General features: G+C 42.8%; 1 protein-coding gene across 1 annotated transcript in view; it reads right to left on the bottom strand.

Moving 5' to 3' along the window:
* LOC122788223 (CD63 antigen-like) overlaps positions 1-5,610 on the bottom strand; it is a 397,284-nt gene extending 391,674 nt beyond the window's left edge. The window contains exon 1 of the mRNA XM_044055242.1: positions 5,147-5,610. Coding sequence (XP_043911177.1) covers positions 5,147-5,582 — 436 coding nt within the window. The 5' untranslated portion in view covers positions 5,583-5,610. The remainder of the gene's footprint in view (positions 1-5,146) is intronic.
* Between the last annotated feature and the right edge of the window lie 7,904 nt (positions 5,611-13,514).

Raw genomic sequence — 13,514 nt, forward strand, 5'->3', positions numbered from 1 at the left:
GAGACAGACAGAGAGAGAGCGACAGAGAGACAGAGAGACAGAGAGACAGAAGAGAGAATGTTAACATGGAAGTGTTGATTAGACAGCTTTGGAGGCAAGATAGGAAGGCTAATTCCTATATCAAGTAGATGGTGATGAAATAGATTCTGAGCTACCAGATCAAATGCCTTCGTCAGGTCAATAAAGATGACATATGAGAATTGTCCATCCTAGTAGGATATTATAAGTTAAGGCCCAGACAGCTGTTCAAATGTTCCTTCCAGACCAAACTCCATGTTGTTTGTTAGATAAGAAGTTATAGTATGACATCATACCTCTCAAACTCTTAGCCCAAATAATATGGGCAAAGCCTAAAATAATGCAGGGAACAAAGGCCAAAAACTAGGGGTATATTTTAAATATTGCTTTTATAAACACAGTCAACTGCTAGAATAATATGATTTGTGTTAACATACATTTTTTGAAGGGTATGAAGCCTGAAACTCAGATGTGTGGCACTATTTAGTGACTTCTATCCACATTGATTTGCCTGAAAATCAAACATTTTATGAGACATAGACCAAAAAAATGAAGCAAAAATCTGGACATTCTGCAAAAATCTGGACAGTTGAGAGGCACGTCTGGCATATATATTTTTTTAACTGTGTGTGAATAGTTTTTCTGAGAATTTTTGCCAGGATGGGAAAGATAGAGATTGAACAGCACTGTAACACGTATTTGTGTATTGTAGAATAGAAAGTACTTATTAGCTAGGTCAGTCAATACCTGTAATTGATAAAAAGTCATTATTTGGTAGCATAGAAAGTAATTGGTTATACTACAATATACACATCAGAGACATAGGGATACATTTAGAAATGTCAGAGCAGCATTGTTGAGAATCTTAACAGGGGAAAGAATTTGTATTGCTTGTCTGTAATTAATTATGAATAACTGAATTTAATTCCAGACCTCTGGGTAGTTCATGGCATAGAAGAAACTGCTGGAGCTGGGTAATGAGATAACTACAAAAAAAAAAAAAAAAAAATCAAACCTCTCACTGTGCTGAATTTATAGTTACTGTTAAAGTCAGCCTTGTAGTCAGAGGCTTCACAGTGGTAAGACTGCTACTGCAGATGAGACAGATTTGGAGATTTTGGAAACTGAAAATGGTTGGTGAAGCATGAACAGCACCTCTGGACAGGAAAACCAGCATGATAGGCCCTATTTTTAAGTAAGGAAAACAGATGGTGTTTTCCACCTGTAGGGGAAAATCACACTTACTAGCATCTCTGTAAATGTCTATACCAGAATGCTGGAGAGGAAATTTTGATCAATAGCTTTCAGCTATTGTATTCAGGTGCAACAATGCAGACTCCATCTGGTCTGTAGAGTAGCAGACCAAATGTTTAGCCTTGTGCTATTGTGTGATGTCTCATGTAAGGTATGTAATCTAGTCTACAGTTATATTCTGGAAGTATTATGACTGTATGCTTTGTTAAATACTGTAGGACATCTTGCTAGAGTATGGAGGTCCTAGCCCACTGCTGTAGGCTTCCTTTAGAAATAAAATTTGAGATGTGCCTACATTCTTGACATTAAGTTACATTTGTCTAATTTGGATGTCAGATTCCTTTAGGAGTTCAAATTATCATGTCTGCTGCTCATTTGCGTGGACACAATATCAAGCAGTGGTCAAAGTTATGTGGGTCTAGTTTGGGTACATAGAAGTGGCATCTCTCCTGTTTCTAGACAGTGCTTCCATTTTGTCTTCATCTATCATGATCTCCAACCTGCATTAAGATGATTCACTGATGAATGTAATGTAGCTATGATAACAATCAACACCTCCAAATCTGAGGCCATGGAAACAAGTCGATTGCTGTTTACAGGTTCGAGACCACTGCCTTTGGTGAAGGTGAGGAATACCTTGAGGTTTGTTCATAATTAATGGCAAGGAGAATTATATAGAATCATAGAATAATAAATTATACATGCAAAATGGGCCATGTGACCATTTCCACATTGCTATCTTCCACCCTTAGACCACACCTCCTTTTCCAAAAAGTGATAGACCAGTCATGCCTGGGGTGAACTTATGAAAACCTCATCGAATTGCCCAATTCCTTCTTAAAGGAAGATATTATGTCACATTGCTTGATCTGGAAAGGAAGTTTATTCCAGAGAAGAAGTCTGGGCATGACAAATTCATCTCACCAACATGATTTGCTGAAGTAGGTTTAGATCTCCGATTCCTGTGTTCACAAGACTGTTTGATTTGTGAAGAAATAAAAGGCTGTGGACTGGCAGATCCATAACTCAGAAAGCAAGGCACAGATTGTGCTTAAGGAGTCTGTAGGATACCAAATGCAAAGACAAGGCCTCCAGCCTTTCTTGACAGCTGAAGTACTTTAATCTCGTGATTTTTTTTGTCAGGAACCTTTGGGGTCTCTGTCTACTTGATATGGTAAGATACATACCAAAGGTGGCATTGAATTTTGTGATGGATGTAATCAGTGCAGAATATAAAGGGGTCAAGACTTCTTTGGACCTACAGGGAATGCTCATTGTGATCTGCTGTGCCAGAAAGAAATTCCTGACCAATGATACAACTTGATGGTGAAAACAGAAGGACTTATCTACTCATGTTTCAAGTTATCTCACAACATCTTCTTTTTGGAGTGGGGCGTTTTCTATAATATATCCTAGGTTCATACCTTCCTTGGGCACATAGTTTGAGATGCTAAAGATAAAACTAAGGGTAGGTAGTAAACAGCTCACAAAGACAGTACAAAAATGTAAATCCACAGTTCACCAGGCTAAATCAAATGTATTTTATTGAGTGTTAGCACTTTCAGGTATAAACCCTTCTTCAGCCACAAACCATAAAAGAAAATACTGTGTTTAAATACAAAAGCTTATCTCAAGCTATAAAATCAATTAAGCCCTAGATTGTCTGAATACAAGGCCTACGCCTACTTAAAACAGGCTTTAAAGGTACCATGCCATTAAGCCCTGGATGTCTGTTAGCCCCTAGTTCTATTATCCACCTGGTTTCACAATATTCAGTGTAACTTGCGATGTTACCCTTCCTATCTCCTATATTAACCTGTTGTAGTGCTTGAAACAAAAAATGATGTCCTGGATGTCTTTTGATATGTTGGGAAAGTGCATTTCGTTTGTCCTTAAGTCTAATAGCGGATAGATGTCTCAATTTTCTATCCTTAAACCTACAATTGGTCTTTCCCACATAAAATGAAGGACAATCATCACAGGTAGCTAAATAGACTATATTCTGGGACAGGCAAGTAGCCATAACTCTCGGGGTATATACCCTCTGGGTAATGGGATGGACAAAATTGAGTGATCTGTTGATGTATTTGCAGGCTTTGTAATGTTGACCTAGAAATGTTCCAACCCTACCATCTTTTTTCCTGCCTGTAATGGTCTCATCACAGAGGATCTGCTTCAAGTTTTGATTTCTCTTATAAATAAAATGTGGACTTCCCCCACCAACTCTTTCAAGGAATCATCCATTTGCAGTATTCTCCAGTTATCTCTAATAATGTCTTGCACCCATTTAATATCACTACTATATGTCATCTGCACGGGCACCTTACTTCTTGCTCCATTAACAGATTATTTCCTCAGTCTATCGTGCATGATAGATCTGTTTGACATACCCATAGGGAAGAACCATGGGGCACCTTTAGCATCCCTGGAAGCTACAACTTCCCTCATTACTCCTCCTATCTCTGTGGATTTATAGCCCCTCATTACCAACCTATTGGTAAAGGTTTCTAGTTCATCCAGCAGAACCTCTAACTGCACATAACCTAGACAATCATAGGTTTTGTCCTTTCACTATGTTACGAAAGACAAATGCCAGGATGCATACTATTCCTTAGCCAGAAGTCCATTCTTCCAGCAGGCTTTCCTGAACACTTTTGTATTGAAAACTCTGTTGCCACTTTGCTCTCTCTTTACATCCAGAAAATCTATCTCCTTACAGGAGAAATTCACAGTGAATCGTAAAAAAATTGCGGTACCTTCCAGATAGCTCACAAACTGCATCAGGGTTTCAGGGTACCTGTCCATAAAATAAACACGCCATCAACAAAACGAGTATAGAAAGCCAAATACTGCATCCATTGGTGTGTAACCTCAAAAATAACCTCTTTTTCCCATTGGGCAAGTACCAAATTGGCTTAGGAATTTGTACAGGGGGCCCCCATAGTGACCCCTCATTTCTGCCAAAAATACTGTCCTTTAAACAAGACGGTTATTGTGTTCCAATACAAGTTCCAAAAGGCAGAACACTATGTCCATTAAAATGTTCACTGCTATATTATAACAGCCTCTTAACTGCTCCAAGACCATAGTCGTTACGTATAACAGTGAATAAATCACGCACATCTAAAGTCACTAATAAAAACTTGTCTTCATAAACAAAATCATCTAAAAAAACATATACCCTTGTCAAAAAATAAGCACCATCTATCAAAATCCTAGGTACACCTCTCATAATGGATTTCAACTTATATTCTATCCACATAGAACAATATTCTGTGACCCACCCCCTGCCTGAAACAATGGGTCTAAGGGGTGGGTCACTCAAACATTTGTGTATCTTTGGCAGCGCTTTAAAAATAGGAACTGTAGGATGTTCACCAATAATAAAATTGTAAATATCATCATTAATAATAACATAAGCTGCATTAGTAGCATAAGTTTTATTTTGTCTATGTAAAATTAGGACGATGGCCCCACCTTTATCCGCTGGTCGCACAGTTAAATCTAAATTTTCTTGTAGATCCTTTAGGGCTCAACTTTCTTCACGGGACAAATTATAAAAGCAATCACTACTCCTGTAATGCTCCTTGTCTCGTAGTTGTTGTTCACATGTCCTAATGAACACATCCACTGTTGAGTCAATATTGGGAACAAACAAACTGGGTTTATGTAACATACAGGTGGAAGGGGCAACTCTATCCCCTTCACCAAACAATTTTTAAGCTGTAAATTTCTATCAAATTGCTCCAACTCAAAATTACATCTGTAAAAATGTGTTTAGTCGCTGGTACAAAATTAAGCCCTCGACTTAACAGTCATTTCTGAGTAGCAGATAACTCAATACTAGAAAGATTAAAAACCAAATTATCAGTACCTGAAGTCAAACAGAGACCTTCCTCCATTTTCTGTCCCTGTTGTTCGACCTCTTCACTGTCTCTTCCCCTTGCTGTTCCAATTTCTTCGCCTTTTTCTTTCTCATAGGAACCAACTGTGAATAGAGGGTTTTTTAGTCGAGCCCCCGATTCGACAGTAACAGTAATGACACTCTTCTCTGTGTCTTTAGACTGCCTAACTCTCTCTAGGGATTGCAACAGATATGATTCATTGGCAGTATCTCTAGTAACATCAACACACCCTACAGACTCATCAATTACTTTCTCCTCCATCCTTCCTGCTAACATTGCTGGGGATGTAACGTTGGCGGACTTGCTTGGTTCCATCACCAATTGGCTAATAGCGTGAGGAGCTCTAGTCCGGTCATCCAATCGTGGTTGCTCTGGTTTCTCCATAGAGGAAGCCATTCTCTTCATCAAAGAATCAACCGGACCATTGGATGAAGGTACAACTGTTGTTACAAGATTCCGTTTTGCCAGTCTCATGGCCTCCATTCCCTGTATAGTGCTCATATTTCGTCTTGTTATAGCAGGATTCTTTCTCCCCCATACAAATATGCTGCCGTGACTGAAGTCAGTGTGATCCCTCTTCAACTTTTTCTGACTTTTACCTGCTGCAGCTTAGTATCATACGCACTAACTACACAGTATAAGGAGTCTAATTTAAATATATAATGCTCGCTCTTGAATTCAGTCTCAATCGTTTGTTGTTTCTTTTCTATAGAGCTTATCAGTCTATGCTCTTCAGGCTGAAAGAAGTCTACCAACAGACGCATATATTGAAAGCTGGCTTGTAAATTTATTTCTTACCAACATGCCAAGTGTGGTGTATTCAATGGACTGTGTTATCTTGCTGTAGTTAGTGTTCTGATATATAAAGGCTGCGAGACAGGAAGTTGTTGCATTGCATGTATGTTGGCCGGTCAATAAAGCTTGAGTTGGTACCAACTGCACACCATTGTCTCGCCTTCTTCTAAGGTAAAAGAATACGACATGGTGTCAGAAGTGCTGTGTGGCTGTGCTTGGGAGTGCTGACCTTTTGTTGAAGATTGTACGAGGGGCCAAGTGGTGTGGAAAGCAGACATGTCGGACGCACGTGAATGGTCGGCAGCCACGCTAGAATCAATATGGCGACCAGTGCTCCCAATGCTACGTTTAGCATCCAGCCGCCAGAACCCTTTGACTTCTCCAAACCCCACGAATGGACACGGTGGATACGCGGTTTGAACGGTTCAGGCAGGCCAGTAACTTATCTTCCAACCCAGAGGGGAACCAGGTGAACACCCTGATATATTGCATGGGCGATGAGGCAGACGACGTCTTGAGAGGCCTCAAGCTAACCGAGGCTGAGCACCAGGAGTATGCAAAAGTGAAGGAGGGTTTCGAAAAGTTCTTTATTGTCAAAAAGAACATTGTGTATGAACGGGCACGATTTAATATGAGGAAACAAGAACTGAATGAGACTGTTGATGCTTTTGTTACTGCCTTGCATGCTTTAGCCGAACATTGCAATTATGGGACATTACATGACGAGCTTATAAGGGATAGAATTGTTGTGGGCCTAGCAGATACTAGACTGTCAGAGCGGATGCAGATGGAAAAAGAGTTGGACTTAGAGAGGGCTGTAAATATGGCCAGACAGTCGGAGGAGGTAAAGAAGCAGCAAACGGCCTTGCGGTGTGACAGTCCCGCCGCAGTATAATGTGAACGCTGTGCAGTCACCACCGGACACCAGACGCAGACTGGAGGGCTCGAAAAGTTGGGGCAAGGTTTTGGCGCCAAATTTTCAGCGCCAGCAGCAAAAGAGTAAAGGCGCTCCAGTCTCGCTTATGTTACAGGTGTGGGGCCTTTCACCATAGACTTATGCCCCGCGACTGTTGCAAGATGTCGCTGTGGGATGAAGGGCCATTACCAGCGGGTTTGCCGACAGTCCAAGGCAGTGCAGAGTATTGAAGAAGATGAGGAGCCGGGGGAGCGTGATGAACAGGGGTTCTTCCTTGGCTCTGTCTCTTCCGGGAACCATTCTTGGATTGTGGAGGTGCAAATACGGGCACACCTATAACTTTCAAGCTTGACACGGGGCAGATGTCACTGTTATCTCCAAGTCAAACCTGCACAACTTGTTCCGGGGGAGGAACGCTCCTGTGCTCCAGCGGCCGGAGAAACCCTTGCTGGGTCCGGGAGGGATGCCGCTGGTGGTTATAGGATCCTTGGAGCTCAGCTCAGTTACGGACATAGACAGACATGAAAGTGTATGTTGTACAGGGACCTGCATGCCGCTTTTGGGCCTTCCTGCTATTTTGGGACTGGGTCTCTTGAAACGTGTTGACACTATCACCCTGGAGTCTTTGAAGGCCTCTTACCCGAGTTGTGCTCTGGGTTGGGGTAGTGCAGCGGACATACCACATAAAGCTGCAACCAAATGCGGTGCCTTATTCCCTGAAGACCCCAGGAGGATACCACTGCCATTGATGGGGAGAGTGAAAGAGGAGCTAAAGAGGATGGAGGCGCTTCGTTGTTACCAGAATGGAAGAGCCTACCGATTGGTGTGCAGGCATGGTGGTAGTCCCAAAGAAGGACAGTAACAGGTTGAGACTATGTGTAGACTACACTAAGCTAAATGAATATGTATGCAGGGAAAGGTTCGTGCTGCCCTCGGTTGAGCAGAGTCTCGGATGCTTGCTGGGGCGAAGGTGTTCAGCAAGCTGGATGCTAATATGGGATTTTGGCAAATTCCTTTGTCGAAGGAGTCGCGCTTACCACATTCATAACCCCTTTGGCCGCTTCCACTTTAACCGCCTTTGGCATTAACTCTGCACCGAACACTTTCAACGCATGATGACAGAGGTCATCAAGGACTAGAGGGGTGATTTGTCACATAGACGATGTATTGGTCTGGGGCGCTACAGGAGGAGCACGATGTCCCACTTCATGCGGTACTTAAGAGGCTGGGAGAAGCTGGTATTACGCTGAATATAGAGAAATGCGACCTGTCGAGAGACACAGTAACCTTCTTGGGCCATGTCATTACAAGTTCGGGTATAAGCCCGGATCCGAGGCGGACCGCCCATCACGGAGATGAAAGCACCTGCTACAGTGGGAGAACCTGTGTCAGAGTTTCCTGGGCATGGTGAATCAGGTGGGGAAGTTCATCCTCATTTGGCTGAGAGGGATAGAGCTTTGAGAGACCTATTATCTAAAAGGAATAGCTGGTACTGGGGTGGGGATCAGGAGAAGGCATTCAATGATTTAAAAGAGGCAATTACCTCACCCCCAGTTCTGGCTGTGTATGACCCGAAGAGAGATACGAAGGTTTCCGCAGATGCATCATCCTTTGGGGTGGGGAGTGTGTTGCAGCAACAATGGGAGGATGGCTGGAGACCCGTGGCATATGCATCGAGGTCACTCTCACCCACGGAGCAACGATATGCCCAGGTCGAAAAGGAGGCTTTGGCGTCTACCTGGGCATGCGAACGCCGAGATTACCTATTGGGCAAATCATTTTGTCTAGAGACTGATCACAAACCCCTGGTCTCACTGCTGGGCGGCCAGGCGTTGGATCTTTTACCACCCAGAATTCAACGCTTCCGGATGAGGCTGATGCAGTTTTCATACACGGTGCAGTATGCTCCAGGGAAATCACTGTGGGTGGCAGATGCCCTGTCACGCCTCCACTTAAAACCAGGCTAACCCCGAGGAAACAGAGTTAATGGAGGATACGGATATCTACGCATAGTATTGTGGAAAACATGCAGGTGAAGCCATCCTTCCTCCAAACCCCACGGAGCAGCTGAAAGCGGACAGTGTGTGTGTGCGGTCATGGACTTGTGCAGCCAGGGTGGCCAGATGCAACCAGGAACCTTTATTGAAGAGCTACTGGCCAGATCGCTCCTCACTGACAGTGAAAGATGGGTTGCTTTTGAAAGATTCGCGCCTTTGTTATCCCTCTGCCATGCGTAATGAGGTGTTGTCGGTTGCATGAGGGACATCAAGGCATCGTGGAAGTGCAAAGCCAGAGCCTGTCAGACCGCTTTGGTGGCCTGGGCTTAGCCAACAGATAAATGACATGGTCTTAAGATGCAGGACGTGCATCTCAGAGAGAAGGAATCCTCCTGAGCCCCTCCTCCCAACAGCATACCCTGACCGCCCATGGCAAAGAGTGGGCGGACTTGTTTGAATTGAAAGGACAGACTTACCTCCTTGTCGAGACTACTTCTCCAGGTTTCTCGAGATTGCATTGTTGAACCCTACCACATCCAATGAGGTCATTAGCCACCTGAAATCTTTTGCTCGCCATGGTATCCCAGAGGTACTTGTGTCCGACAATGGACCTCAGTTTTCAGGTCAGTCTTTGCGCCTTCGCAACCGCTTATGGCTTTGATCACGCTACAAGCAGCCCCAGGTTCCCGCAGAGTAACGGGAGGCGGAACGGGCGGTGCAGACGGTGAAGAACCTGCTAAAAAAGTACAGATCCGTACATGGCTCTCTTGGCGACAGGACAACGCCGCTGCAGAATGGGTATAGCCCTGCGGAACTCCTTATGGGACGACGGTTGCGGACCTCCTCCCGATTTATCCCCACAGTTGGACCCTGCGCTGCCTGATTGGAGACGGCTCAGGGGAAAGAGGGGAGAAGAGGGTGTATATGGGCGAAAACTACAACAGACGCCATCGGGCCAGGACGCTGGGGAATGTGTTGCCTGGAGACCAGGTGTGGGTGACAGACCTGAAGACCCCAGGTATGGTAGATCAAAACCATTGCTCACGAGGTCTTTCAAGGTAGACGTGCCACAAGGGACTGCGGCGAAAACCGTGTGCATTTGATTCCTTATCTGAGCCTGACTGTGAATCAAACCCTGGGTGTCCGGAAAATGTGCCAAGCAAGATCGAAGAGGCCTTGCCATCTTGCAATGGCCTTCCCCTGGAACCCGGGCTCCTGGGGACGTGGTGAGGACCAGATCTGGAAGAGTCATTAATAAGCCCGGCCCCTTGGAGCTATGAGGCTGCCGGCAGGAAGAACAATGTCTTGGGGGTTTATAGTATTCAATGTGGCTAAGTGAGCATTTGGTGTCCATGTACCAAGTTGTAGTGAAGTGGGAGAATTGAATAGATCTGGGGTTGGTGCTAAGCGAAAAGGGGCCTTATGGAAAGGGAGATGTGGTGTATTCAATGGACTGTGTTATCTTGCTGTAGTTAGTGTTCTGTGGGGGCGGGGGAACGTGCATATATAAAGGCTGCGAGACAGGAAGTTGTTGCATTGCATGTATGTTGGCCGGTCAATAAAGCTTGGAGTTGGTACCAACTGCACACCATTGTCTCGCGTCTTCTTTTAAGGTAAAAGAATACGACACCAAGAGTTCAGGATATTTATCCCCATACGTGGGCATACAGAGAATCCTCATACCTCTTGGCACAAAGTGAAAATGCAGACAAGCTTCAAGATGCAAGCACTACCATTGCAGCCATTTCAGTTGAAACAGTTTCAGTTCATTCTCCAAAGAAATAAACAGTTCCATGAACAGTTCACTATCATCCATTTCTTGGGACTCGCTTGTACTGAGAACGGCCCCATAAAAAGATGTATTTGATACTGGATTATTACCCATGTTGGTCATCTTCTTCATCCATTCCCAAAAAGATTTAGCCACCAGTGTAACTGGTCGATATTCAAGTTCCAAGTCTTCCACATCTCCTAGGTTAGTCATGTCTACCACCACTCGTAAAAATGAAACAATGCTAAAGATAAAACCAAGGGTAGGTAATAAAGGTCTGTGGTGCAAAACAGCTCACAAAGACAGTACAAAAATGTAAATCCACAGTCCACCAGGCTAAATCAAATGGATTTTGTTAGCACTTTCAGATATAAACCCTTCCTCAGACACAAACCATAAAAAACAATAAAATGTTTAAATACAAAAGCTTATCTCAAGCTATAAAATCAATCAATCAAGCAATTAAGCCCTAGAATTTCTGAATATAAGGCATACGCCTACTTAAAACAGACTTTAAAGGTACCAAATACAAAGACAAGACCTCCAGCCTTTCTTGACAGCTGAAGTACTTTAATCTCGTGATCTTTTTTGTCAGGAACCTTTGGGGTCTCTCTGTCTACTTGATATGGTAAGATACATACCAAAGGTGGCATTGAATTTTGTGATGGACTTGATCAGTGCAGAATATAAAGGGGTCAAGACTTATTTGGACCTACAGGGAATGCTCATTGTGACCTGCTGTGCCAGAAAGAAATTCCTGACCAATGGTACAACGTGATGGTGAAAATAGAGGGACTTATCCACCCATGTTTCAAGTTCTCTCACAACATCTTATTTTTGGAGTGGCATGTTTTCTATAATATATCCTAGGTTCATACCTTCCTTGGGCACATAGTTTGAGATCTCCATCATGTCTTTCTTCATAACAATACTTGTCTAAACAAGTTGGAAAATGTTTTTCATTCCCTTCTATAACAGAATGTTTAAATAGTAGACTATGTGTACACCTAATATGTTTACTAGTCAGTACACTATAGATAGGGACTCATTTTGTGTTTTTCATTGTGTATGTTATCATTTATTATGTTTATTATCCATTTGTCTTATGGCTACAACATATATTCAATTATTTTTGGTTGTATTATTTAGATGGTGATGACACTCTTTGTTTCATAGAATGATATACATTACTATGAGAAACCGGGCTTAGGGTTGGACTATACCATATTCTCATTGGTTGGTGGTATCTATAAATATTAATGAGATTTTGTGGATGTATAATGCTTTATCACTGATGAAGGCTGCATAGCCGAAACCAGTTTTATTTGATATATTTTGCAGCATTATATGCCTTATTAACATCCATTTTTTAATAAAAGAACTTACAAGCTGCACATGCTGGCCTCTGGTGTTTTATGAGCTAATGGTTCGGCCGCGCATACCCAACTTGCAAAGAGTTTGGTTTTTTACTTTCTTCATATAGCCCATGGAGGTACACCTCAAAGCATTGGCACAAGCATCAGCTACAACATATTTATATTGGTGCTTGTTGTTCAAGGACTTGAATATATCTGTGATCTGATGGATCCTGGCTGCAGACAAGCAACTAACCATCACTCTTTCCTTGCTCAGCCTGGTAAGAAGCACATCTGTATGTCTTCCAGTGCAGACATCTATAATTATAAATAAGACAAGCTCAGCATCTGTTACTTTTGGACTCCTTGTGCTATGTGAGAAGGTAGGCTTAACTTGCTCAGTGTGCTTTGTGCCTGTGTTGTGTTTTGGAGATCTTTGAGACTTAGGCACGTTAATCTTTAGAACCTCAACTTATAGGTTCATAGATTAGTACTAGGCTAAGTGCCCTTGTGGGCCATTTTAAGCCTAGCCAATTACCCCATGTGAGAATTGAACCCTGCACCTTGTGTCTGTAAGGTAAACACCTTAACCCTTATGCCAACCTCCCACCCCTATGGTGGATTATGTTTATCGTGATGGCCTTGGAGAGGTGTGATGTGTGGTGTACTTCTGACGATTTTAGCGTCTGAGTTTACTGTTTGTGAGATTTTTGCCTCCAAGAATATTATGCATGTACAGCTGTCACACATTATGTTTTGTATTGAGCAACATTCCACCATCTCCAAGGATGATGCCACAAGACCAAAAAATAATTGACTTCAATAAAATCCCTACCATTAGATAATGCCGCCAGCCACTTCAACAAAATATCCCTAGACACCCTCAACAACCTAGCCTCACTCTGAACTAAAAAAATAAAAACTAATCATGCTCCCTAGCTAACCAAAGCCACCAAAAACCTTAGTAACAAGAGACAAAGCCTGTCAAGATTAGCAAAAAAAAAATGTACCAAATTACCAAAAGTATAAACAGCTGCATAACCAAGAAAAATAATAATAAACAATGATAAGAAGTACTATTTCTTCCATCAGTTAACCTTCCCGCAAAAACAACCCAAAATAATTTTGGCATACTATTTCTCAGCCCCCCCCCCCCCCGGACCAAAGAAAACCCATCTCCTGCCACCAATAAAACCTCATCCCAAATAGCAAAAGCTTTTAAAACACATTTCATAAACAGCATACTCAGTTTACTCAATCTTTCCAACAAGTCCTCAAATGCTTATCCCATGCACAACCCCAGTCCTTCCCAAACTACTACAAAATATCCCTCTTCTTTTTCCTATCTCCTACAGGTCACAACCACAACTTAACATCTTGCTCTCCAGCCTGTACCCACTCAACACATACGTAGGTTACTCCTCAAGCTAAAACCTTGTTCTCTGTCTGGTCACTAGCTCCTACCAGAGTACTTAACATTTGCTGCCGATGCTATAGCTTATT

This window comes from Protopterus annectens, chromosome 13.part0 (genome assembly GCF_019279795.1).
Source record: "Protopterus annectens isolate FY-2018-M chromosome 13.part0, PAN1.0, whole genome shotgun sequence".
NCBI lineage: Eukaryota > Metazoa > Chordata > Ceratodontiformes > Protopteridae > Protopterus > Protopterus annectens.